Here is a 27,011-nt window from a genome sequence, read left to right as displayed (position 1 = left end):
GCAGATGCCAGAGTACACCATTTTCTAAGCACACATATCCCAGACCTGGGGCGGGGCTGTGTTCACCCATCTTTAGTCCTGTGCAGCAATGTCCTCCAGGTCTTCTGATGCCTACACAGGCCTAGCACAGCTGTTACTGTCTTGCCCAGCACTGAGGGGGTCATCTCCACAGAGAAGCTCAAAGCTTTCAGTAAGGCGCCACCCTGTCCACCTTCCATTCGTCTCTTCACCACCTGCATGGACATAGGAACCCACTTCTCAATCAGGAGGCCATACTGCACCTGATGGTGAGCACCTTTACCCAAAACTGCTCCTTGTTCTGTCCTGAGACCCTCCTGCAGCAACACAGAGCACACTCCAGGCTGCTGAGAACCAAACTGTACCTCGGACAGTGGCCCCCAATCTGTCCTCCATTTCCCGTATGACTTTTGCTCAGGAAGAACCCCAGTGTCCGCCAGCTGGGCTGCTTGGATTTCAGGTTTTCCAGTTAATCCTTGCTTCATTCACAAATTCCTAAAAGCCCCCTTTCTTTGGCTAGGCTAAACCCAGCCAAGGCAGGGTGTAAGGCAAGCAGACAGCATTTGAATTTTAAAGTCTATCTGGACAGAAACAAAACCAAAAAGACATTTCTCTGAGGGTTCCCAGTTCTGCTTTCTTTCCAGCTCAGTGTTCCTGCAGTGAGCCAAGAGACAGAAAAGCATGACAAAAGGATTCAGAGATGCAACAGAGCACAGTGGAGGGCAGGAGCCAGATGTGCCTCTTGCAGACCCTGGCTGGAAGAGCAAGACCTCAGCAGGACCAAGACAACAGCCAGGTCTCCACAGGAGCACTGCATGTGACTGCCCTTCCCCAGTCTGTTCTGAGAGCTAAGCTCCTGTTTTGCTAACTCCTGTCATAGACCTGCACTCTGCCTTCGCTGGCCTTGGTTTTTCCAGGCCAGCCTCTTCCTCTTGTTGTCTCACCTGCAGCTGCTAAGCTGTGCTCTACACCCCACGATACCCTGTGGTACCTCTGTAGCCATGGTTGTCACACTTACTGTGTCACCTAGATCTTTCTGAGGCTGAGACATCTGTGGTATTCTCTCCTGGCACCAAGGGCAAGCGTGTACTTGTGAACGCCCAAAAACATTCTCCTTGTCAATGGAGGAGGGCATTGACCAGCAGACTTCTGACGTCACAAGTCATGAGATTGGACCCTGGCCATCCTTCCCCTCCCACCACTTTTGTACTTTGGTGATACCAAACTACGTGAACTCCCCACAAGACTCCAGCCATCTCCTATCCTGCCCTGCATGGACTCATCTCCATGATAGCCTGCCTGCTGTCCACCTTATTCCTAGCCTAACCACACCAAGCCCTTCTTCTCCCACCCTCTGGAGGCTCTTTCCCCAGTAGCTCTTGTCATACCACCCAAGACAGGACTTTGCACTGCTTAACCACACTGGCATTTGCTTACTCACTCCTTCCCTGCAAATGCATTCCTGTTGCCACTGACTATAGGGTTGCACATGGATACCTGAGGGACACTGGGATATTGCTCAACCCATCTCCGCTGCCCCTCCAGGGTCATCTCCCAGGCTATGAGTAGTTAACACCCCCTCCTCTAGGGTCCCCATCCCAGGGTGCAGGCAGCTTCCTGTCCCTGATAGCATGTAGGTCACCTGACTATTTTCTCACCAGCACCTCTCACCTCCCTCCCTAGATCAGGATGGTGCTTGGTTTTCAGTTGTTACCTTTCCCACACTGTCCTTGTGCTATTGCTTAGTATGGAGCCTGCATCTTTGCATCTTACTCATTTTTCTATAGAAGACTATGAAGTACCTAAACTAAATTTTATTAAATTAAACTGCTTAGTGCTGGGCACCGGTGGCTAACACCTGCGATCTTAGCTATTCAGGAAGCAGAGATCAGGATGATATCAGTTTGAAGCCAGCCCAGGCAAATAGTTTGTGAAAACTTATCTCAAAAACACTCAACACAAAATAGTGCTGGCTGAGTGACTCAAGTGGTAGCGTGCCTACCTAGCAAGCATGAGGCCCTGAGTTCAAACCCCAGTACTGTAAAAAAAAAAAAAAAAAAAAACCACACAAAAACAAAATTGAACTGCTTAAGATATTAAAAATCCAATGCAAAAGAGCTGTTTTTCCAAGGGTGGATTTATTTCAAAATTGTAAAGATATATATTATTTTTATTATATGTAATAAGCAATTTTAATTTTAAAGTATAAAGTTTCACATTTTTAAAAGTTAAAAAAAAGATACTCTAAAAATGCAGACATTTAAAAAAAAGCAAATAAGCTGAATGTATCTCACAACACAGATTTACCCTTAAATATTTACATTTCGAAAGCTGTTTTGAAAAGATTAAACAACTGGGTAAAATTACTTACAACTGGCAATGATTACAAATCTCCTTATCTTTGGAAACAGATTAATGTCACATGACAAATCTAAGGCTACAAGCGTTATTAGCTGAATCAAGTGTGGCTTTACCAACATGTGACACGGTCTGAGATGTCACTGCGGCCACCTCTGGAGTGATGGTTCCACAAGGAGCAGCTGACTCCACAGACAGACCAGCGGTACCCCAATGCTCCTTTCCATGAGCCCTTCGGGACCCTCAGCTCAGGAGAGAAGAGCAGCACTTGATTACTGCGTCCCTGGGAAGACAGGGAGGAGAGCAAAGCACAGTCATGCTCCACGAATGCAAACTGCACAATGGTCCTGCCAAGGACGGCCCCTTCTCACAGTGGGGTCCGGACGCTCCATGCTTCTGACAGCACTTAAAATCAAGGGTTGCTAATTTTTGAAAGGATAGTTATCTTAGGAAATCTTTACCAGCAAATATGCTGATCTTAATACCAAGAAATAAATGCAAATACCAAAAACAACCTAACAAAAGAATTTTAGAAAAGAGTCAATGAAATGATTTTTTTTTTACCCACATACACTGTTTATTATGACACTACTCACAAGAGCTGAGTCACAGAATCAGCCAAGTGCCTGTCAATGTCATTTGCAGAAAAATGGAATTAGAGAGCGTATGTCCAGCAAAGTAAACCAGACACGGTCTACATGTGTTCTCTCTCACATGCTATTCCAGTCTTTGTGCCTTTCATTTGCCAGTTTGAATACAGATTTTGGCTCTGGCCCTTCCCCTATTCCGTTCTGTGTTGGATTTGGCCAAGGGGAGGCACTGGTAAAAGAACTTTTGGTCCAGGGTCAGCCGGCCATGTTGCTTTTGGGCCCATGGTGAGGCAGAACATCATGGTGGGGGAGTGTGGTGGAGCAGGAAGCAGAGGATGAACTAGATTTTAAAAGCAAACTGCTTATCATGGCACACTGGTTGTCGTTCTTCAGGGTAAGAGTCTAAACTGGAAAAGGTGGGTCATTTTCCAGAAGCAGTGACACATCGTGGAGTTTCCCATTGGATATCAGGTCCCACTGGCCTTTCCTCCACAGGGGGAAGTATTGGAGGGCTCCTAGCTAAGCTGCTATAGTATAGTGAATCACCTCTGCAAATGCTGTCTACAGCTTCCTCATCTGTAGTTCATTCTGTTTGGCTTTTTCTCCTTTAAGTGTTCACTAAAAGGAACTATGAGGAGGAATAAAATAAAAAGGTTTCTACCAATTTTCTTCATTGTTCTTAATTAGGCATACAATTCTACTGGGTTTTTAAATATACAACACATCTCCAAATTTCACAAAGAAGCAAAGCCATGCCTCACAAGAATCTTCTCCCAATCTGTCAGGTTTAAGATTGGAATTAAATTTTGTCTTTCCTCCACAACTAAATACCTTTCTCTGGAAGAGCATAAGAAAATGTCACTTACCTCTCAACTCAACATACAGACTACATAGGTTTCTGCCGGCTAAAAACATTTATGTATCACACCTCATTTTCCCAGTAAACCCCCTCCCCGTTTTTTTTGAAAGCAGAACTTGTGATGCTGGGAGTCTGTGTCCTATTATCAAACATGACAGCCACAGCAGGCTCCAGGGCCTGTCAAACCCCTAACTGCAAATGCTCACATGGCAGGCAGGAGGAGGAAGGCCCAGCCTACCTCACCCGTGCAGCCTGTTTACACTGGCTACTTACATGGCAAGCTTCTTTCACCTCATGCAAAAAGTACTTCCTTTAAGAAGTCAAAGCCAATCGAAAGCCTCATATGGTTTAATGTAAAAATTACTTACATTCATGTATTTGTATAAAGATGATTAAAGGACCAGAATTAAGATGGAATTCAAATGGCTCACCTTGCATAGGGAATGTACGACAGACTGTACCTGCAAGAAACCATCAAGCATGTTACACCTGCTCAGCACGGCTCCCTTTATTCCTAGTGGCTATGTCAAGCACTGTCCTGACACACCTGCAGAATATCACACGGCTGTTCTCAAAGTGTGACCCCACACTACAGGCAATGGCATCACTGGGAAACTGTTAAGCTGCAGACCTCCTGCATCGTAAGACTATTTTATTAAGCAATTTAGTTTGTTTTTGCTGTGATGGGAATTGAACCTACCAGGGACTTGTGAAGCTAAGCAAGCACTCTACTACCAAGCCACATCCCAGCCCAGCAATCTATATTTTAACAAACTCTCTGTTATTCTGATGCATACTAAACTTTGAGCTTTTTATAATAAAATAATTACTATATTAGATTATTATTATTTTGTGGTATTGGAGATTGAATCGAGGGTCTCACATATGCTAGGCAAGTACTCTACCACTTAAGCCACAGTCCCAAGCTATAAATTGTATTTTTAAAGCAGAAACTAAAAATAATTGAGAATAACTGTATTTTCTTTTAGGGATAAGTCAATAGTTGGATATACATTAGATAGTAAAAGATAAATTATTAGAGAAAATAACCAAGTGATGCAATTTAAATTTCAGATTTCAATGAACTAGAGTCAAAAAACATTATGTGGTGAGTTTGAAATACGTACAGAGCTACATTTAACATTTGTTGATAGGACAACAAATAGCAGTGGAAAGGCAGGAATGAGGCCAAAAGAACTGAGCCCAGGCAAAGCCAGGTGGGGTGACAGGAAAACCTGGCCATTAGGAAGTGGCAAGCCAGATGCAGCTCTGAGAACAGCAACACATCTCATGGTCTATAGGGAGGGGCCGGTGCTCAGGACAGTCAATCAGGCAGACACCAGGGCTTTCTATGCAGGGGCACTAGATGCCAGCCAGCCACACAGATGTGGCTGTAAGGAACAGGGAGTCTGATCAGAAAGAAGGACACACAGGTGCTGAGAAAAGGGAGAAGAAACTGCAGACAGAAGAGAGCCTGAAAACAGTGCTTAGCCAGCATGCCATTACTGCCCACCCTGAGAACCTGTCCAGACATCACAGGGCCACACAGCCCACAGTAGAGCGAATTCCAGCTTTATGAATTCACTTGGCTTCGCCTACATCTTATTCCTCTTTGCACCATGCCTCAGCCAGCCCTGGAGCATCCCACCTCCACTGAGGACACTGTCCAGATCAGGACTCACCCCAGACCTCCTGTCACCTGGCCTCGCCGGAGGTTGCTCCCCACCCCCCCATTTACAGGGCTTCACAGGTTCCAAGAAAATGTGTTATTACATCCCAGGACATTTTAAGAGTTAAACGGTTTAGGGAAAGACTTGCCAGGTCATTGACAGGAACTGTAATATGCAGAATAACAAGGCCAGCACCTTTTTCTTCCACTAACAGCAGCAAAACAAAGAAAGAGTAAATCAGAATTTTAAAAAATACTTTCTGTAATTAAATTCTTGTCTTTCAGTGTCCATTTATTTCCATTGTTAAATTTTAGTTTGATACATTTAAGAAACTTAAATATACAGGAAGTACATTTCCTTTCAAAAACTGTCTTTATAAAATACTTCAAAATACATGACACTGAAAAACAAAAACACAAAATGCATGACACTGAAAATTATTACTCATAAAAGTTAGATGCTTTGAGTCATGTAAACTTTTCCACAATCATCGTTTAAAGCCCTTAGATCCATTCCCACGTGGCAGTTCCTTACAGGTTCCCCACTGCTGGTCTAAAGGAAAACTGGGCATCACCATGACGTTCTGGAATAATATAAGAACTCGACAGCTGCTTTACAAGGATTTAAGAATTCTCTTTTCCTTCCTCCATGTGCTGGGGATCAAACCCAGGCCGTGCACACGCCAGCCAGGTGCCACCACTGAGCCGCCCCCAGCTCCACCGTGACATTTTATTGTGCACGTCTTTATTCTTAGTGTTGAGTTCTAGAACATTCCAAAGCTGAGATCAACATTCCGTAGGAATGTACAAACATTTTTAAGAATATTCTTTTAGGTCAGCATGAGGAAATGAGGTCTACATAATGTCATAAAACTACATCATCAAAATAGAAAACCACAATATTTGTGGTAGAATATTTCTAAGCTGTGATACACTGTGCTCCTCCCCTTTTTCTGTGGTGCTGGAGTTGGAACCCAGGGCCTGGGGCACACTAGGCGAGTGTTCTTCCACTGCCTTTCTTCTTTGAAATGTGTATTTTTGTTGACAACTCAGGAACTGCCTCAAAGCCTTCTGGGAAGCAGGCAGGGTACAACAAGTAAATATAAGGAAGCATCAGAGAAGCACCAATGAGTGGCTTGGACTGTTACAATGCAAATTCCTCAGAGGCTAGGATGCAGAAGTCACTTATCCACCGGTGGTACAAGACTAGCTCAGGTTCGTCTGCGTTTTTGTTGATTTTGGCTGGGCATCTTGTCAGACAATGCTGCACCTGCCCCATGGCTGCTTTCTCCTGAGCCACGGGCACCACACAAGCAAGGGCTTTTCCCCAATCAGGGTGCCATCACAGGCGTCAGGCGCCTCAGAGTAGTGACCACAGTGAGATGTATGCACTTAACGATTACCTGTGTCTATCCACATCTAGCACCTGAATCTCACCAAGTCATGTTTTAGTGACGTGTAACCTCTGGTAGGCTTTATGAAACTGGACTGTGAGCTTTTTTGAGATGATGTGGGACAAGTAGCAGCTGATAGAACTTACCCACAGAGCGGCACACAGGGTGAGCACAAAGCACAGCTACAGGGAAGGAAAGAGTAAATGATAAACCTGAGATTCTTCAAAAGTCTCTTCAAAATGCACAAACTATTCTATATTCACTTCAGATAATACGCTGGAGAATAAAATCAATGAGGCAGCTGATGCTATGTAAGTTTACTTATATACTCCAAGACTCTTATTTTAAAGTCTACAATTAGAATATTCAGCACCTAATAAATAACCTTCTGATGAAGTGAGAGATTTGAAGACTGAATGACAAAAAGCTGTTCTTGCAGATGCGATGCTATTCCCTAGCAACAGTGCCAGCAGTCACCCTAAGTACAGCTCCAGCTCAAGTAGTGCAATTACCTGCACCTGCCCCACACATTGGCTCTAACGGTGCTTCACGCACACAGTCTGATCACCTACACCTGTGTCACAGGGCCGGTACTGGGCAAATGGGAGAGGCAGGAGCTTGAGGAAGAACACCCAAATGGGATTCCAGGCCCAAGCCTATAATCTCAGGGGCCTTGGCTCAGTTAGAGAGCCTGTCCACCTGTCCAGACCTCAGCTGTCCTCTCTTTACATGAGGGACCTGCCCACTGCTTCAAGGGCTGTGGTAAGGAAGGACTGGGCTGTGATTTTCTGCTACGGTGAGCCAGAGCCAGCACAGAGGTCGCTACAGGCAGAAGCTCATCCTTGCCATCATGAGGCAGGAGCTGTGTGAGCAAACCGCACCAAGCACTATGTTCTCCTGGAATACCGTGACTCCAGTTGTGGCATGCGCACCACAGAAACAACTGTGGTCCCACTTCTGACACTCCAGCCTTCTCGTGATGGAATGCTTGTTTGTGTACAGTATACTAAAGGATTAGTGATGAGTGCCAAGACATCCTAAATAAAACAGATCCAAGTAAAATATTGCTGGAATATAAACTTCTTATAGTGTAACAGGTAAGACAATTTCCTAGTAATCTAGATAAAGCTAAATGTTCATACACGTGTGTGTGTGTCTGTGTGTGTGTGTGCACACTAATCTAGGAAACTCAAAATAACCAGAAGAGTTATAAAAGTAGTAGTAAAATTCATGTTGAATAAAGACATAAAAAAATTAAGCCAAAAAGTTTTTCTCTGGTGAGAAGATGGAGAAGATTGGCAGGCAGGTTACAATTAAACATTCCGTACTTAAAGTTAATATAGATTAGTTGTGTTTGAAAATAGTTCATATTTAAAAGAAAAAGCTAATCAGATAATACTTGAAATATCACAAATGTCTTAAGGGGAAAAAAATGTGCAAGAGATGCAGAAGAACAAGTGAATTGACAACCATAGGCTCAGTGTGGGGAGAGGCGGAGTGGGGCTCCTTCCTCATCCTACAGGAAATTGATCAACTGAAAACCCAGGATGTGTGATAATGAAAACACTTTGTAACCTCAAGAGCAAGTTTTCTGCCCCCAAACCCCAAGCTCAAGATGAAGAGAGCACTTAATTTAAAAGAGTGAAGACTGTGAGTAGCATAGAACCCACTGTGCAGTGAAGGGCAACTTAAAGGTGTTTATAGAATAATACTGTTAGGATTATTTGTTAAGTACACAAATAGGAAAGCCTGATGACAATGTAACATCAATTCTTCCTGAGAAGACTGGAAGGGACTCAGTAGCAGCTCACTTCTCTTCCTACCCTCCGAAGAGGCCAGACAACCGAGCAGTGTTATGCGGCTTAAGAGTGAAAAGACATCCAGCTCTAACTTTCACTATAAAAACTCAGCACCATCACAGGCACGTGCGATAGAAAGCAGGTTTATCTAGCCAGCACTGTATCACCCAAACTCTACCACACAGCCTTGATATAATTTACTATATTCAACAAGAGAAATCTAGTAACACACACATGAGCAGGCAGTCATTCGTAAAACAATGAAAAATGTTTCAATAAAATTTTTAAAAGCTAACATTGTTTACTTACAAGCATAATAACTGTTGCAGGCAATCTTGTTGTTTCAAACATTTTCTTCAGCTGCTTCATGGGTCCCATTAAAAAGCACGTACTATTAAAACAAAGAACATTGCTGAGAGGTGGCTCCACTAATCTGTCTAGCTAAGAAAAATAAAATTGCTTTTTAGAAAGAATCCTTGTTAGTTCACTTAATCTCTTCCTAAATCTACTTAAATCTCTTCCCTAACTTTTTAAAATACTTTATTAGTGTATAATAGTTGTACAGGGGTTTCACTGTGATATTTCCATATATGCAATGTACCATGTACCCGTTTGGCTCATCCCCTCCATTTTCTCTCTCTTCCCCTCCCCCTTCTTAGAATGACTGACAGGTTTCAGTGCTCCATATTCACTCCTGTGTAGAAAGCACCTTAATCACCTCCCCCTACCCTCTTTCTTCCCCCCTCCTCCCCCTCCTGTACCCTCTTCCTTCCCCTCCCCCCTCCTGTACCCTTTTCCTTCCCCTCCCCCCTCCTGTACCCTCTTCCTTCCCCCTCATGCCCTCCCCTTGACATGACCTGTCCTGCAGTCCTGTCCTTCAGTGTGTAAGTCCTGCTCGTTGTTCAGTGGGCCTCGGCCTTGGGATTTTACTGTAAATGCATTGCACTGCAACCCGTCAAACCCCCTCTATTACTCTGCCTTATCCCCTTCCCCTACCTGTGTTGCTCAGCAGTTTCAGCGTGTTTCTTTGTGTCTCGTTCCTACACGGACGTGATGTGCTTCACTATCATTCTCTTCTTCTTTCCCTCCTCCCTAGTACCTCTAACAGTCCTGCTTTTGGAAAGTTCTGTGTGTGTTTGTATGACAACGCTTATATTTTTATTTGGCTCTATCTTCCACATGAGAGAAAACATGTGACTTTTGTCTTTGTGAACCCAGCTTACTTAGCTTAATATGATATTCTCCAGCTCCATCCATTTATCTACAAACAAAATTTCATTCTTCTTTATGGCTGAATAATATTCCATTCGTGCATGTGTGTATAACATTTCCTTAATGCAATTATCAGTTGTAAGGCATTTGGGCTGTTTCTATAGCTTGGCTATTGTGAATAATGCTGCAATAAACATGGGTGTGCAAGTGTCTTTATTGTATCCTGACTTACATTTTTTCAGATATATCCCTATGAATAGTATTGCTATGTTTAGTTTAAGAAGCCTCCATATTGTTTTCCAAAGTGGCTGTACTAGCTTACATTCCCACCAACAATCAGAAGGATTCCTTTTTCCCCCGTATCCTTGCCAACATTTGTTGTTGTTGGTGTTCTTGATGATAGCCATTCTAACAGGAGTGAGGTGGAATCTTAGGATGGTTTTGATTTGCATTTCCTTTATGACCAGGGATGGTGAGCATTTCTTCATGTGTTTTTTGGCCACTTGGATTTCTTCCACTGGAAATTTCTATTCAGTCAATCTGTCCATTTCTTCATTAGATCACTGACTCTTTGGGAGTTTAGTTTTTTGAGCTCCCTGTAAATTCTGGTTACTAATACCTTGTCAGATATGTAGCTGGCAGATATTTTCTCCCGTTCTGTGGGCTGCCTCTCCAGTATTTGCTGCACAGAAGATTTTACATTCTCTTTTGCCATCCTTTCTCTTAATTGCTGAGCTACTGGAGTTCTAGGTAGGAAGTTAATGCCTATGCTTTGTGCTTTTGAGACAGGTCTCACTCTGCAGTCCAGGCTGGCCTCAGCCTCCCCAGTGCTGGGATTTTTCCCCCTTAACTTTAAAAGGACACTTCACAACTGCAATGGTCTAAATGTGCTGTTGATGTGAGACACAGAGGGGACCAGGCCACAGGCTGCCCCCTTATGGGGCTAGGCCCCCATAGGCAAGGCATCTCACTGGGACCTGCTCTTCCACATTCTCAGCACACCATCCCACCGAAGCCTTTGCCTTGGACTTCCCAGTCTCTGGAGGTGTAAGAAACAAATGTCTATTCTTTACCAATCACCCAGTCTGTAGGATTCTGCTAAAGTAGCACAAATGGACTAAGGCAGCTCACCTATCCAAAGACTCAGCAAAGCTCGCATAGAGGAGCCCCCAACCACCCAATGAACACAGCTTCAGCCACAGCTGCCGGCTGCCAGTTAATTCCTGGCACTGCTCCAAGGCCTTCAGCTCTGGCTCTGGCTTACTGTGTGACCGTATCACTCACCCAAACTATACTCCACAGGAGTGAGGACTACAGCATGGCAGCTGCAAGCCTATGCTCTGGAGCCCATGTGGGCTGAGATTCCTGCCCCACTCAACTTAGGAGGATCCTATAGTGGGCAAGTGACTGCCATCTCCAGTGTCACAGGAGGCTGGCACAGCACCTACCTTATGACTCACTCAACACAGCCCCTGGCACACACCACCTGCTCCCTGCTGGCTGCTCTCATCATTAGTACTCTGCCTGCCGTGGCACACAGCAGGAGTCAATCAGTATTTGTACAATGAACATAAATTTCGGGGCTGAATAGAGCAACAGAAACCTCTGACCAGCAAAGTGCTTATTAGAAAGGTGAATCTGGTAGTGACAGCAAACAAAGAGTTTTTGAGAAGCCAAAATAACACACATACCTGGCTAATGCAGCAAGATTTCCAAGAGTATAAAACACTGCAAACAGTTTTATGTCAAGCCACAGCAATCCAGTTCCCTAGTTAGACAATGTAGTTAGTTAAAGGTAGCTTCATGACCTTAATACTTAAAATATGAAAGGGTCACTGCTGCAGCAATTCTATAAATGCTACAGTCTAATGTTGAAATAGGAACGTGCTGGTATCTGCCTGACTACATAGTAAAACCAGTGACTTTTCAATGGTCTGTACTAATTTGAATCTTCTGCCCATCTGCTCAGTATGCATAAATGAGCTGTAACAAACTGTCTTCGTGCAATGTCACACTATTGAAATTATTCATTTTGAATGGCAACTTAAAACAGGTCATAAACACATCTAAATTACTGACTCTCTGGTTCTCTGAACACACAGTTTTTTTTTCTTAAATAAAATTATATAAACAATTCTCAAAACACTAATCAATTAATCACTCAATCCTTACCCCTCTCGTTCAGGTGATTATTTGATGTTCCATCAAAATAATCAGAGTTGGCAGTGAATAGGGTCATTAGTCTAATTCAAAACACAAACTCTTAAGCAAGACAACGCTTAACTCACGAGGATGGAAAAGAAAACGCCGGCCACAAAGCATATGGCGAACCACTTCAGCCTGGTGTTGAAACTGAGGGATGACGCGTCCAGGACCTTAGGAAAGAGGGGAAATGGAGAACACGCTCTTAAATCACCATGTACAAATCTGGTTCTATGCTAAACAAAGGCAAGTTCTATCTCAGCATGACTCTGAATCTTTTATTCTGCACCTTGCAGTGTCACTGCTGTGCTTGCAATGGACGTATGAACGTGGTCTGGGTATCAGACACTAGGAAATAGTTCTGCTGGGTCTCATAATGGTCTGGTTCACATTTCACAAAAGGTCTCACCTGTTTCAGGTAGTAGGTGCATGAGGATCTAGACAAAGTGACATAGTATGATGTACAGTACAAAATGCACTGATGATTAAAAGCAGGGCTCAGGTAACACACAGGCAACACAAGGCAGGAAACACACAGGCAACTGCTGAAGCTGGGTGGAGGCACACAGGGCTCATCCTACATTCTCTCGGCCTTAGAGACTGAGATGGGGATGCTCAGATGGGACCTATCTTCAGCAGACAGCTTTAAGAAGACAGGGAAGCCACAGAGAGAAGCAGAGGCACCATGCATGGATGTGGTTTCAACTGGAGGTCAGCCTGGGCCTGTGCACTGCACTGCAGTAGAGGCCCTGCCTGAAGCAAGGGGCTGAGCCTGAGGGGCCCCTCCCCTCCCCTGGTCACTAGCATAGGCAGGGGTGCAGTGGGGAGACTGTACCACAAGGAGCATCAGCAGGACACTGTGTGACTTGAGGAGGGGGCCTCAGCAGGTGCCTGCTGAACTCCAGGACACACAATGGCAACTCCCATTATAAACAGTTCCTTTAAAGCAACTCGTGACAACACTGGTACCTCACTGGGTAAAAACAAACCTCTGAAATGATTACTTATTCTAGAGCAGCATTTCCAATGCCACGCAAATCTTAACCAAATAATGCAGGAAGACAGAGGGACTGCTATGCGTACTCTCAACAGTACTGACTGAGTGAACACATTCAGATGACCAAGCACACTATTAATGTGTACTTTCAGCATCACTGGGAGGCTGAAAAGCTAACAACAGCTGTTCAAAGAAGCTCGAAAGAAAGACACAACAAGACTTCCTATTCCAAAATTTAAGCTTCTAACTTATACTACCACACACACTTAAAAAGAAAGACTCTGTGCGTACAGTGTGTCTCAGGGTAACGAGATGGAGCAGAAAGTTTACACACACTAGGTCACAAGGCCTTTGGTTACACTCCTTACCTCAGCAGGCAATCCGAGAATCCTTATGCAGCATGAAAAGCAGACGAGATAACTAAGCACCATCACGGTGACACAGATCACATTTAACACACTTTCAACGGTTTTAAAAATTTGCTTTACACATATTTTGGTTTCCAGCAATGTCACCTGTTCATAGCAAAGCTGATCACTTGGTTTTAAATACACAATGAACATGCCTATAAAAACATTTAAATTTTATTCTTTCTGATTACAAATAATATATACCACATATACTTTAACAACATAGAACAAAAAAGTCCTAAATTCTGCACATTTCTTAGCAAATGATTTATGGTTCATTCTTAATGGGAATGCTATTACCTTGACTTTGCTGTTCAATGTGTGCACACCTACCAAAGCATCATGCACACCATAAATACATCCAGTTTTTATTTGTCAATTAAAAAATGGAAGGGTAGGTGGAGTGGCTCAAGTGGTAGCAAGTATGAGTTCAAACCCCAGTACCACCAAATAAAGGAACAGTATACTAACCGTGATTTCTAAAGGTCAGAATGAGTCCACACAGATGGGAGGATGGTGCAGAAAGGAAAAAGCACTCATTCTTCTCTCCTTTACAAACTTGTCACCCTATTGTTTCTAAGTTCAATGTTGGTTCATTCCTTTTCAATAGCAAATTTTTTTTTTTACTCAGCAACAAAACAGTATGGTTATTTGTATAGTAGTAAGTCTTTTTCCTCCTGTCACCATCTTCCATGTGATAATCTTTGAAATCAAATATTGTGACAAATTATTTCTATTTGTAAATGTGGAATAATCAATCCACAAACAAACGACTTGTGTCCTGGATACACAAACATATCACAGATTTCCCAACTCCTAATTGGGAAAACTGTACAACACTTCAACATAATAGAAAAGCTGTTTCCCAGTAGGAGATGGGGACCCCTGATCCTCAGGTTTGTCTTGGATAAGCACCTACGTGTTACTTGCTTTTCCAGCCACGATGAGGAAAAACCTCAACTTTGTTCATCTCTTAATCTCAGAATAAAAATACCTAACATTAAAATTACCACCACCTTCCCTCAAAAATATGCCAATTATTTTACTTATTTGTCACCAAAGGAAGAGGAAACAAAGAGAAAGCCTTTAGAGCAAAGGCCACTCTGCCCATTCTTGGGGACTTCTTGCCACAGCACAAACCACACTGCCCATGACGAGGAATCCATTACAAACAAGCAAACACCAGCTTTGAGGATGAATGAGTGGATCCACCTACACATGGTAGACGAGCTGAGGCCTGGGCTGTACCACCAGGGACAGCTGCTGGTGCCTAGTGCAGTTCCTGGGCTACTGCCAGTGGGAGAAAATAAAGCGAGCATGCTGTGGTTCTGAATTAGCAAACGCCCCGAATCCAGCGTCCCCACTCTTCCCTTCAAGATAGCAGCGGTGTACAAAGACGATCAGTAGACAGGTGGGCACCCCTCTGGAGACCCCCAGTACAGTTGGCTATCTGCTTTCCTCGGATGCTCCCCCTTCAAGAACCACCCCCACCCTCATGTGTTGCCTTCTGCTCTCCTTGTCTCTCTCAGTTGGAAGTCCTGATCGTAGGTCCTAGTCCACAGCAACCTGACGGGTAGTGTTTGACGCCCACATGCATGTGGACAGTCTGGGCCTGTCTCACCCCCCTTTCCAATGGCTTTCCATCTCCGCTCACTGACTCACTCCCAGGACTTTCTCCCTGAGGTGCTTCCTCTCCAAACCCCTCGGCCTTGCCCCGCAGCCCCAGTGTCCTCAACAGCAAGCTCATGGAGCACTGCTTCCATCCCACCTCCAATCAAGCCTCTTTTCCTTGCTCCAAGCAGTGTCTGCACAACTGATCACTGCTAGGTGAGATATGGGACATCTAAACGTGTCACCAACCTCACTGAGCCAGCAGAAGGCTGCCTGCATGCTAACGCCTACGTCAACCTCCTTTCTTACATAGCCACCACCTCAAGCCTGCCTCTCCTGCCCCAGTGCTGCCCTTCCTAGCTAACACAGGAAACTGAAGCCACCAGTGCCTGGCACTCCCTTGCTGTTACCAAATTAGCACAGCTGCCCACAGCACCCAGGCCTGGTTCTTCCTCTGGTTCCTAGGGAGGGGTTCCCCCTTACATGAGCTCAGGCCCACCTCTCAGACCCCATCCAGGTATTTACACTGTGCAATTTTCTCTCTAGTGAACCAACCCCTCTCTGAGACTATGAATATCTACTTTTAAACCTGCTTAAGACTCTCCTGTCTTAAGCAAAAATCTTGCTTGATGTTACCCTCCAGCCTGTTTCTCACTCTCTCTCAATCTGATATGGAGAGAGGGGTCCAGTCCCCGATTAAATAACTATGTGCTGGCTGCTCTAACAAAAATACCATCACCCAGCAGCTTATAAACAACAGAAATTTATTTCTCACAATTCTGGAAGCTGGAAGGCCAAGAAAGAGGGAGCAGCAGAAGTGCTACCTGGTGAGCACTTGCTCTGTTTCACAAATGGTGCTTTCCTGATGCGTCCTCATGTGGTGAAAGGGGTAAGGAGTCTCCCTGGGGTCCTTTTAACGAACAGTAAACCCATGCCTAGCCACGTCCCACATCTCTAACCACTCCTCACCTCTTAATCCTATCACACTGGGGATCAGGATTTCACTATGCATTTGGGAGGCCGGCTGTACACGTCCAGACCACAGCCGTACGTGTGACTGATAATGAGCGGTGGCACAGCCTCAACCTAGAGGCCTCTCACGAAAGATGCCATGGAACACGGGGCCTGTAGCACTGAAGGCTGAAGGGAGTTGCAGCCCAGGTTTCCCCCAGCTCCCAGCTCAGCGCCTGCTTTCCTGGACTGTCCGAAGCCTTGGGCAGAGATCCTTTACAGGGTGGCAAGCTCTCTGACCACACACACTAGTTGCAACCCTTACCTGACCCAACCCTATAGACACAACAGTCACTTTCCTGGCCTTGAGGCTTCATCAAGACGTCAGCCTCTGTGCCTTCCACAGCAATGGACTACCCATGGCCACTTCTCTCTGTCCTTGTCCCTGGAAAGCTGCTCTGGATTGTCCTGGTTCCTCTGTATCTCGTCAATAGTTTCCACCCCTCTGGCTTCTTCCTGATCCTGCCATCATTCTTCCTTCCTCTCATGCTGGCACCTCCTCCAGGTCCATTCAAACCCTTCAACAGTGAGGGACAGCAGACAGGGAGGGCTGAAGCTATGGAGGAAAATTAGTCAGTTTCCCCTGCACTCACTGGACACCACACCCCAAAGCTATAGTGCCACAGTCTCGGGGACCAGTGGGTGTCCTCTAGTCAGTTCTGAACCTATCCACTCAGAGACAGTACCAGACCCCACAGGTGAGGCTCAGTCCCTGGGCCACTTCCTTCAGATGCCAACTGCAGGTCCTGTATTGTTTTCTGTGCTTCTGACAGTCAGGTTGTAAGCCCTCTCCTTGGGTTCCATTAGCTTGGCTCAGAGAACTACAGCAAACACATCACTGGTTTATTATAAAGGATATTATGAAAGATAGGACAAACAGATGCACAGCCTAGGTTAAGGGAGAAAGGTGCACAACTTCTGTACTAAGTCTGGGCTCAGACCTCTAAATGTTGTTACCTGGGAACTCTCCCAACCCTGTCCTTTTGGGATTTTGAGATTCACTGACAGGGTATGAGTGATGACATCACTGACCACTGGTAGTTAGCTTAACCTTCAGCCCTTCTCCTCTTCTAGGAGGCTAGAGGTGGGGCTGAAATGCCCAATGCTCAGATCCTGACCAGCTGCAATCCAGCAGCTACCTAGAGGAAGCCAGCCACCAGCCAATACATTAGTGCACAAAAGACATCATCACTCTAGAGACTGTATGCCAGGACACAAGAGGAAGACCACATACATGTCCCAAAACATCACACAAGTATTGTGCTGACCAGCTTGCAGTGAGAAAGGCAGCAGGAGACTATCATACACAGTAACAGGTATTTTCTCTTACTGCCATCTTCCATGTGATGAAATTTAAGGTGAAACATTACGGAGCTGGCAGAGCGGCTCAAGTGGTAGAACATCTGCCTAGCAAGAATGAGGGCCTGAGTTCAAACCCCAGTACCAACAAAAGAAAGAAAAGACAAGAAAAAAAGGTTAAACATTATGACAGATTATTTACGTCTGCAAACACGGGATAAGCATTCCACAAGTGACCTCGCTCAAACTTGTGCTATGATCCAAATGTTTTGTGTCCCCTCCCCCGACCCAACCACGGCCTTTGGGAGTTGATTAAGTCAAGGGTACAGAGCGTCATGAATGGGATCAGAGTCCTTTCCAAAGAGGCTCCAGGAAGCTGCCTTCCCCGTTCCACCACACCAGAAGTGCAGCTGTGAAGCGTGAAGTGAGCCCCATCAGACAGAATCTGTGGGAAATAGACTTCTGTTGCAAGAGCTGCCCTGCGTAAGGAACGGGCTCCCTGTTTCATCCCTGCAGTATGACCTCCAAACAAGGGCTCCTCGCCTCAGCAACTGTCCGAATCCAAGCCATTCAGCACTTGCCCTCTTGTCCACAAGCCTATGAACACATAGTGCGTGGCAGGTACTGCACAACCCTGATAAACAGGAGACAGGACAGACAAGGGCTCAGCCCTGAAGGCGCTTACCTGCAAATGGGGGAAGGGAATCCCAAATGAGGATGAACGACAGAATGCAGCAAGTGCTAAAAGAGTGAATGGGTACAGTAACTAGAATCAACAAGGGTCTGCTAAAGACTGGCAAGTGAGAATTCCATCTTGAGAAGAGCCATGTTGAGGCATTCAGCAAAAAAATGCAATTGCCACATGCCTGGCAGAAAAGGCTTAGTGAGAGAGAGGGGCTGGGGCACAGGGAGCCACATGGGGGTGAAGAAGGAGGAGGTGGGAGCCAGGTCAGTGCAGGTCCAAGAGGCCACAGCAGGAATTGGCTTATTCCAAGAGCCACAGACAAGGACAGCAGGACAGGATTTTTTTGAGACCTTCCTTAGGCGGTTCCTTCCTTGAAGATTTCCCAGACGCTGGCTCTCTTGCCACTCCCCAGACCTCAAAAGCCCCTCAGCAACAGGTCAGAGAAGCCCAGACTCCAAGAAGCCCCTTAACACCTACTGCTTTGCCCTCACCCTTGCCTAGCCCCTCAACAGGTCTAAGACCATCCGTGTCCCCTATTCTACCATGTCCCCCTCCTGTTACACAAGACGCTCAACACTCAGCATACCTTTCACCCACTTCCAGGCCTGTGAACCTGTAATCTAAGCCTGGCTCCACTGGCAAATCCCGGGTTCTCTCCCTCCTCTCACTACCCCACTCCAATCCCATCCTGCTGAGCCTGGCTTCAGGTTTCCTCTGAGCCTTCTTGAGAGCTTGCGTTCTCTCAGCATCCTGTACCACCAGGACAGGAGGTGGGCTGGGGTCTCTCCTCCTGCCCCTCCCTTCCCAGAGAGTTGCTCAAGTCCGCCATGACACTGTGCCCTGCTCCTCCCCACCTGCATCCCCAATCATCTCCCACATCGCTCCTCTCACTGGCTCTTCACCTTACCTGTCTTCATTCTCAAAGCCTTCACTATGAAGAAAGCAATCTTTCCAGAACTCTGGACTCTTGGTGTCATGACCTTCTCTCCTCCAATGGACTAAACCTCCCCCTTACCTTGGCCACCAAACCCTGTATCTATTAATAAGTGCAGTACAATCTCAACTGTCTCTATAACCTCACTTTCTAACTATTACCTCCTTCCCACCAACACTCTTGTTACTCACACTGGCCCCCGGCCCTCCTCCTCTCCCAACACACTCTCACCCCAAATCTGAACTTTGCCCTGCCCTGTTGCCGAATGAAGCTGAAGGAAACACACGTAAGTGTGCCAACTCTCACTCTAAATTCAGGACCACTACCCCAGGGAGTAGCTCTGCCTTGGTGCATTCATCCACTCTTCCTCTTACACGACCACTCCACACCTTCTCCTTGAACTTCCAAAACCCGCTCAGTTCACATCCTGCTTAGTGAACAGTTCAGGAGTCATGAAAACGCCCACCCATCGCAGCGCCAAATGTGCATCTGTACCACCAGTCCCACCTCAGGCTGCCCACTGGGTCCCTCTGCTTCTCAGCCTCTCCCAGATGGCTCCTGCGATGAACCTCTGTTGCCGTCACTTCCCGTTTCCTCGACCACCCCAAAAGCACAGCAGCATGTTATTTACTGACTGTTAAAAAAAAAAAAAAATAGTTTCCCATCCCTACTTACCTTCCAAATGCCACTTCTTTGCTTTACAGCAAACCCACTGAACAACAAGCTTGCCATGTAGCCACCACAACTGCTCTGCTGGAAGTGATCTGATTTCCACGGGTCTCAGTTCTTAACCCAGGAGACCTCTCACAGCATGTGATGCCTGTTCTTCCTGAGCACTGTCCCCTCACTTCCCAGGCACCCCTCTGGTTCTCCTCCAGCCTTCACAATGGAGACCTCCACAGCCAATCCTTGGGTCACCTCCTCTCTGCTTGTGCCTCACCTCTGACAGACTGCAACGTCTCAGATGCAGCATCTGCATCAAATTAGCTTTCCTCTGAGAACCTGCTCCTTCCACATCCCACATTAAGGGCACCTCCATCTTCCTGGCTGCTAGGGTCAAATACTGCCGAAGCAGCCTCATCTCCCCTCACTCTCTCACACCCAAGCCATCCTGTCAGCTCCACAGTCAAGTTACTGACAGAACCTGCCTACTTTGTTTCTGTCACTTTTGATTCAAGCTGCTCAGGCAGTCATCTTTCACTGGGAGCACTGTGCTTTTGCCTGACTAGCCCCTGGGCTTCTATCCTTGCCCACAGTCTATTTCCCACAGAGTGAGCCTTTAAAATTCAAGTCGGTAACACTTGCGTTTATTAACCTGGGAACAAAGACCTACGAAGAGGTGCAAAAAATAAGTCATCTTTCACAACCAAGAATTTGCTGGGTGAGTTCTCACACACATGAGAGGGAGTACTGCCTTACCTAAGGCCGCTCAAAGTGACTGGAGTATTGGTAACCATTAAGGAGGTTCTAGAACTAAAGAGTTGATAATAAAAACCATCGTTAATGGCTAGGTATGGCAGTGCAGACCTGTAATCCAGCCGTTAGGAGGCTGCAGTAGGAGGACTGTGAATTCCAGGCCAGCCTGGGTTACACAGCAAGACCCTGTCTTGAAAAACAAAAACTGTGAGTTCCATTAACAGTACTGCCAAAAGAAAAACAAACAGACATAAGAACTCCAAAACCCCAACTCCAAACCCAAACCCTACAGGTCATGAGAAAGATTTCAGCTATACTGATCTATCTTCCAATTTTCATGTTGTGATACGTGAAGTTTCTTGGTTTTTTTTTTTTTCCTTCCATTTTTGCAGTACTGGAGATTAAACACAAGGCTTCCAGCTTGCTAGGCAAGCTCTCTACCACCTGAACTATGCCTCAGCTCCCCCCTCCTTTTCTTAAAGACTTCTATCTTGAGGACGTGATGTCTGGAACTGAAGCCATGTCTCACTGTGAGCGTGCAGATCGTATTTGTTTAAATGAAATAGTGTATCACCAGATTAATTTGAAGCTCCACAGGTTTCATTTTAATAATAAAGAACATCCACGTTAGCCACATCACCACTGTGCTCAAGTCCCCAGCATGCACTGCACTCAGGGTAAAACGAACCCCTTCCCCAGCCTGCAGGACCCACGGGATAGTAACCCTGCTCCCTGCTCCAGCCTCCACCTGGCCTAGATAGAACACATGGACTACTCTGTTCCCAGGGCTTTGTATCTGCTGACCTCTGCCTGGTGGTCTGCACAACTTGACACAGAGGCCTGGCTAGCCACCCTACACAACAAGGTAACTCCAAGCTCTGCAACCCACTCTAACTTTGCCGCGGCACTTTCTCACCCGGCACGCTACATACTTGTTCATTAACTGGTCCCTCGGTTAAAAGGTAAGCCTGATGTGGAGAAGGCCTTTGTGCTGGTCACTGCTAAAACACAGGATCTTGAATAGCAGCAAATGTGGGACCTTGAACAGTCAGTGCAAACTCACAGCTTCTATCAACACCAGCCAGTTGCTCAGACATTTGATAATTACTTCTTTATATATCCTTCTCCTCTCCAGACTGCAGCCTGGAAAAATCACCTTCACATCCCCACGGTTTAGAGTGACACTGTCACTCCCTACAGTGGAAATGTTCCACACATGCACAGTAGCTAGTGAACACTTAAAACGTGGCCACTGTGACTAAGGAAGTAAATCTTAAATCTTTAAATTTTAATTAAGTTAGATGGCCACATGTGGTTATAGCTCCTGTACTGTGGAGCACAAAATAGCCATTGAGAAAAATGTCACCAGAGGCTGGGCACAGTAGCTCACCTCTGTAATCCCAGCTACTTGGGAGGCAGAGATCAGAAGGATCATCATTATAGGCACGACTAGGCAAACACAAGACCCTATCTGAAAAATAACTAAAACAAAAAAAGAGCTTGGGGGGTTGGCTTAAGTGGGCTGCCTAACAAGCCTGGGGCACTGAGATTTCACTTAGCTCAATTTGTCTTAGTGTCTGGACCCCAAAACTAGCTCAGAACCCTGTCCACAAGCTGTGCTGAATAAACACGATGCATGGAAGGAAGTCAGAGGAGGAAAGGGAGCAGATGAAGCTCCTGGGGGGCACAACTCAACCGTAATGCTGCACTTCCGTGTCAGGCACACAAAACAGAAACACAAAGCAGTTCCTGCTGTGCTCCTATTTATAACCCTCCTGCTGGGGGGAAGTAACCCTTATCAAGTCTCATGGGAGAAGCGCAATCACAAGAGTTTTTGGTATTTTATTTAAAAAACGTTTGCCAGAGCTCAGGGCCTTACCAGACAACTTTTAATTCCGTATGGCTTCACTGCTGTTTCCCTCCAGTGTCTCTATGTCAAAAATCGACCCATTTCATGTGGTCAATCTGTACTTGGGCGTGAGAAATTTTACTTATTAGATATTACAGAAGGTAACGTACGGCGACGCATGCGTGTATGGACACGCCACGGCAAAGCCCATTAACATGCATTAACAGTGATGATCCCACGATCATCACTGCAGAGGTGGGAAGCCACCGAGCACTCCATGCCCGAAAGGGCACCCCTTAAAATGAGCGGTCCTCACACACGGCACCTCATTTATCTGCCCTAGAGGCAAACGGGCGCGGCGAGGGTTTGGGGCCTCGGCTCCCCGAGTTCGCCCCGCACCCCGGGACCGCCAAGGCTGCCGAGGGCTCAGACCGCGGAGGAGCGCGCGGCCTCCGAGGACGCGGCCGCCGAGGGCAGGGTGGGCCTCCCGGGCCTCATGGGCTCCGTGGAGACCGGGAAGGAGTCCCTGGACGGCAGCCCCTCCTGCTCGTCCGCCCTCGGCGCGGGCTCGCTACCTGCGAAGTCAGGCCCTGCTCCTCGTCGTCCTGGCCACTCAGGACCCGCCGCAACTTCTCCATGGCCCCTTCCGCGGGCTGCTGCGCGGGCCACTCGCTCGCCGGCCTCAGGTACCTACCCGGAAACCCGGAACCTAAACAACAACGCGCCGCCGGAAGTCTGGGCGTACCGCTTTCCGGCGTGTGACGTAAGCGTGCGCATGCGCGCCGGCCTCCCTCATGGCCCGCTGTTCAGGTCGGGTTACGCTGGCGCTGTAGTCGCTCCTTCGGTGCGGTTTGCTGTGGACCATCATGCGGGGATGCGGTGCGGGCGGCTGGTTCTCTCCCCACGCGGTCTCCTCAGCCGAGCTGCTGTCACCTGCCGAATGCTCAGGGTTGGGGAGAACAGATAGGTTTCATACCGTCACCAGAAGAAGGGACACCTCTGGTCCATTTTGCTTTGATTATTTGCGAGATGAGGGGGTCTCGCGAGCTGTTTGCCCGGGCTGGCCTCACACCTTGTTCCTCCCGATCTCAGCCTCCCAGGTAGCTAGGATTTCAGGAGTGAGCCTCCGTGTCCGGCGAGCGAGGACAGCCCGGCCAACCCCGCTCTCTCCCCAGTCAGACCCGTCGAGCGGACTTTGAACAGCCCAGTGTTGGGTGGGAAAGTGGCTCTCTCCTCCATCCTTCACCATGCCAAGACAGGAGAGATTAGAAAGGAGGGCTCCATGTTGTCCAGATAGGTGCTAGAGAAACCTGGAGCCCTCCAACACGCCAGTCCTGTCCTTACAGGCTCTGCTCGAGCGATTATTCCTAGGTTTGGCGAGACGGTAAGGAAAATGCCTTTTGTCTAACTGCTTTCCGGCTCTGTTCCCTCCCTAAACCCTGATCGTTAAAAGGGGGTCATTGTCCATCCTGCTGCCTTCAGTGAGCACTCCAGAAGAGCAGCTCATACACTCACAAAGCAGCCAATGCCCAGCATCCTTCAGGCAAAAAATGAATGCATTTGGCCTACTCATACTAAAGTGTGAACTTTCATCCTTTTTGTCTTTTAAAAGGAAGGTGAGAAAGTAGGTGTAAGAGCTGTACAATGAGCCTCTATGCCTACTTAATAAAAGTACATCTGATGCAGGGATGACACGCGCAGGAATTTCAGGTGCTCAGGGTTCTTGAGCCTGCTCTGAGAATAAAAGCACAAACTCTTCACAGCAGAGGTCGGAAAGATTTTATTTGTAGAGAATTTAGTTGGAGAAAAGAGAAAGACTGCATATTGGAGAATGCAGGGGGACCCGGAAACCGGTGATCCCATGGGTCAGGGTGGGGAATGGGTTTTATAGCCTATTTTTGCATTGCCTGAGGGCGGAGATGCCTTTCAGATGCAAACAGGCATTTCCTAGGGAGAAGTGTCTCCTTGACCACTTATGGCCTTTTGGGACCTCCTGCAGTCTGTCCTTCTGTCCTTCACATCTGTGAGAGTACATGGTTAAGTTTTCCCTTAGAAGTAACTTTCGTTTTCCATATGAAGAAAAGGACATAAACTGATACCTTTTTGTGCTTTTTTGATTAATTACACTGTACCATGGACCTGGCCACAGTGCAGTGGTGCTGTCGGGTTCCTGAGCACTAGACTGTCATGTGCCCTGTTGGGGAAGACTGAGGGGGTAAAGAAGCCTCCTCCAGGTGTAGGTGATGGTGCTGTTGGTTGTGCATTCAACACTGATCAATATATATTAAATGTCTTAAATATAAACACAGCAGGATTATGTATTGCTCAGTTAACGAAAATGTGGCCAGGAACCACACCTTGCGTTTTCTCTGGAAGCAATGGTTTAGCATTCCCTGATTTGAGGTTTGTGGTGACTTCATAGACGGCCCCAAGTTGTGAGACCTGACTGTACCTGCAAACACTTGAGAGGACTTGGTGTACTCTATGTGCTGATTAGATGATGTTTTCTCTTAATTACTGTCTTATCACACATACTTTCTGCTCTGGATCTGTCTCTTGCCATCTAGAGAATTCTTGAACACTAAGGAAACCTAAGTGGGCCTTTATTTCTTGTTGGTTATAGTTTTCTTCAAGATCAATTTCACATTTCAAACCCCATAAGAGAAAATGCCTTCCCCAAGCCCTGTCTTCAAAGAGGGAGAAAGAAGTGGCCACAGCCTCAAAACAAACTGCTCCTTGCTTGATCTTTCTGATGACAGCTGCTCATGGCTGCTGTGAACCCGTGCCACAGCTGTGCTATGCCACAGCCCTCTATGAATGTCCACTTTAGACATTCATAGAAGACAAATGAATCTTTCATGAATTGATGCTTTAATTGTTGGTCCAAATCTAAACAAGTTTTGGATGTTGTTTGCTTAAAAGCAAAAGTAAAGCCATTTTTTCCCTAGGGAAATAAATCATTCCTGTCATAATTAGTTGATGGAAATGTAACTTCAGTATCACACGAATAAAAAAATGCTTCCAGCATAATTGTAACAATGGCCAGGAAGAACAGAAAAAGTGAATATTGGAGCAAATAAATTTTGACCTAATTAAAAAGAACATAATCTTTTAAAGAATCGCTAAATTAAGGGACACTTGTTATGTACTCCACTCTTTATTCAGAGAGGAATAAGATGCCATCTCTGCCCTTGAAGAATTTACAAGTTAATTTTTGAAGTAAGAGCTAATCAAGGATGACTAAAAGCAGGACTGTTTCTATGTATGAGATCCCTGCTACTCACGGGGCAGCTTCAGGCACTGCTGGCCGTCTGCAGCTGTCAGTCTCACAGGAACAAGGCGCAGGAAGGTGTGAGCAGTGCTGGTCTCAGTGGACGCTGTACAGTGCTCACAGATGGGGTGTTTATCCAAGACTTGGGAAGACGCGCAAACAGAAATGAGGACATGACTGCCAGTTTCAGAGGTTTTTCTTTTCAAGTCTCTATTGATTTCTCTTTTCCCTCCTGGATTTCTGCCAGTCTCAGCCCATACCACCTACAGCAACACAGCCTTACTCTCCCCTGGTCCCTGCTCCCCTGAATTCATTTCTTACTCCACTGCCAAAGCACCAGCTGAAATGAGGTATGTTGTAACCCACAGTTGTAGCTCCTGAATGGTTCTCCCTTACAAATGAGTTCAAGATTGAGTTATGGGAGTCAGATGCAGTGCTCACACCTGTAATCTTAGCTACTCAGGCGGTGAAGACCTAGAGGGTCACTATTCTTGGCCAGCCCCTGTGGGGGGTAGAGGTCATAAGACCCTATCTCAACCAATAGCTGGATGTAGCGGTGCACATCTGTAGTGCTAGCTACATGGGGAGAATAAGTAGGAGATCACAGTCCAGGCTGGCCCAGGTATAAACATGAGACACTATCTGAAAAATAACTAATGCATAAGGGCACATGACTCAAGTGGTAGAGCACCTGCCTAGCAAGTGCAAGGCCTTGAGTTCAAACTACAATACCACCAAAAAAAGAAAGGAAGATTGGTTCTGGGAAGGAGGGATGGACGGAGGAAGGGAAGGGAGTGGAGGGGAGAGAAGGGAAGGGAAGGCAAGGGAAAGGAGGAAGGAAGGAACAAAGTAAGGAAGGATAGAAAAAGATAAGATTGGGTACTAGGGCAAATAGGCCTGCTGGTGTCTGCAGAAAACTGGCCCACACTGCTGGGGAGCAGAAGACACTGAAACAGGTGGTCACCACAAAGGCACTGAGGCCTGCTCTAGAGAGCCACCATCCTGCAGAGGTGGCCCATGTGCAGGCAGAAGACGGACTAGATTTCCTGCATCATCCAGCTATGGATGAGGGTTCCCTCTGTAGAAGGGTGTGACCCTGAGAGAAGTGGCTTTCTGTAGTTGAGGGCAAGGCTGAAGAGGCCAAAGCTAGGCTCAGCTGGGAGCTATCAGCAGCTAACACTCAGTGACTTGTCCAGGGTTACACATGAGTGTCAATCTAGTGACCACAGAGAGGTGAGCACCAATTGCCAGGCCAGCATTGGGGGCTGGGTCAGGGCCAGTATTGCTGGTGAAGTGCTGTGACAATGTCTGCAGAGGCCTAGGCTCTGTGGGCCACTGCCAGAGCCAGAGCAGATTCTGACCCCCAAGGGGAACTTGTGAGGGCAGGAGGCCCTGTGGAAGATGCTGAGGACAAAAAGCACTGGATT

The 27,011-nt window shown here is 46.5% G+C and overlaps 1 protein-coding gene across 2 annotated transcripts; it reads right to left on the bottom strand.

Moving 5' to 3' along the window:
* Positions 1-2,137: 2,137 nt before the first annotated feature.
* Positions 2,138-23,680, bottom strand: Sft2d1 (SFT2 domain containing 1). Of its 2 annotated transcripts, none has more exons than XM_074070558.1 (8): positions 23,059-23,680; positions 12,188-12,274; positions 11,591-11,667; positions 8,997-9,078; positions 7,035-7,070; positions 5,644-5,702; positions 4,257-4,286; positions 2,138-2,659 (listed from the first exon to the last, which is right to left on the bottom strand). In XM_074070558.1, exons 1-8 carry the CDS (start codon positions 23,179-23,181, stop codon positions 2,620-2,622), a joined length of 534 nt encoding a protein of 177 aa, XP_073926659.1. In that variant the 5' UTR covers positions 23,182-23,680; the 3' UTR covers positions 2,138-2,619. The 2 variants fall into 2 exon arrangements, with proteins under 2 accessions (XP_073926659.1, XP_020014309.1); XM_020158720.2 differs by lacking the exon at positions 23,059-23,680 and adding an exon at positions 22,889-23,047.
* Between the last annotated feature and the right edge of the window lie 3,331 nt (positions 23,681-27,011).

Source organism: Castor canadensis, chromosome 1, assembly GCF_047511655.1.
Source record: "Castor canadensis chromosome 1, mCasCan1.hap1v2, whole genome shotgun sequence".
In the NCBI taxonomy this organism is placed as follows: Eukaryota; Metazoa; Chordata; class Mammalia; order Rodentia; family Castoridae; genus Castor; species Castor canadensis.
This window is presented reverse-complemented; position numbering and strand designations above follow the sequence as displayed.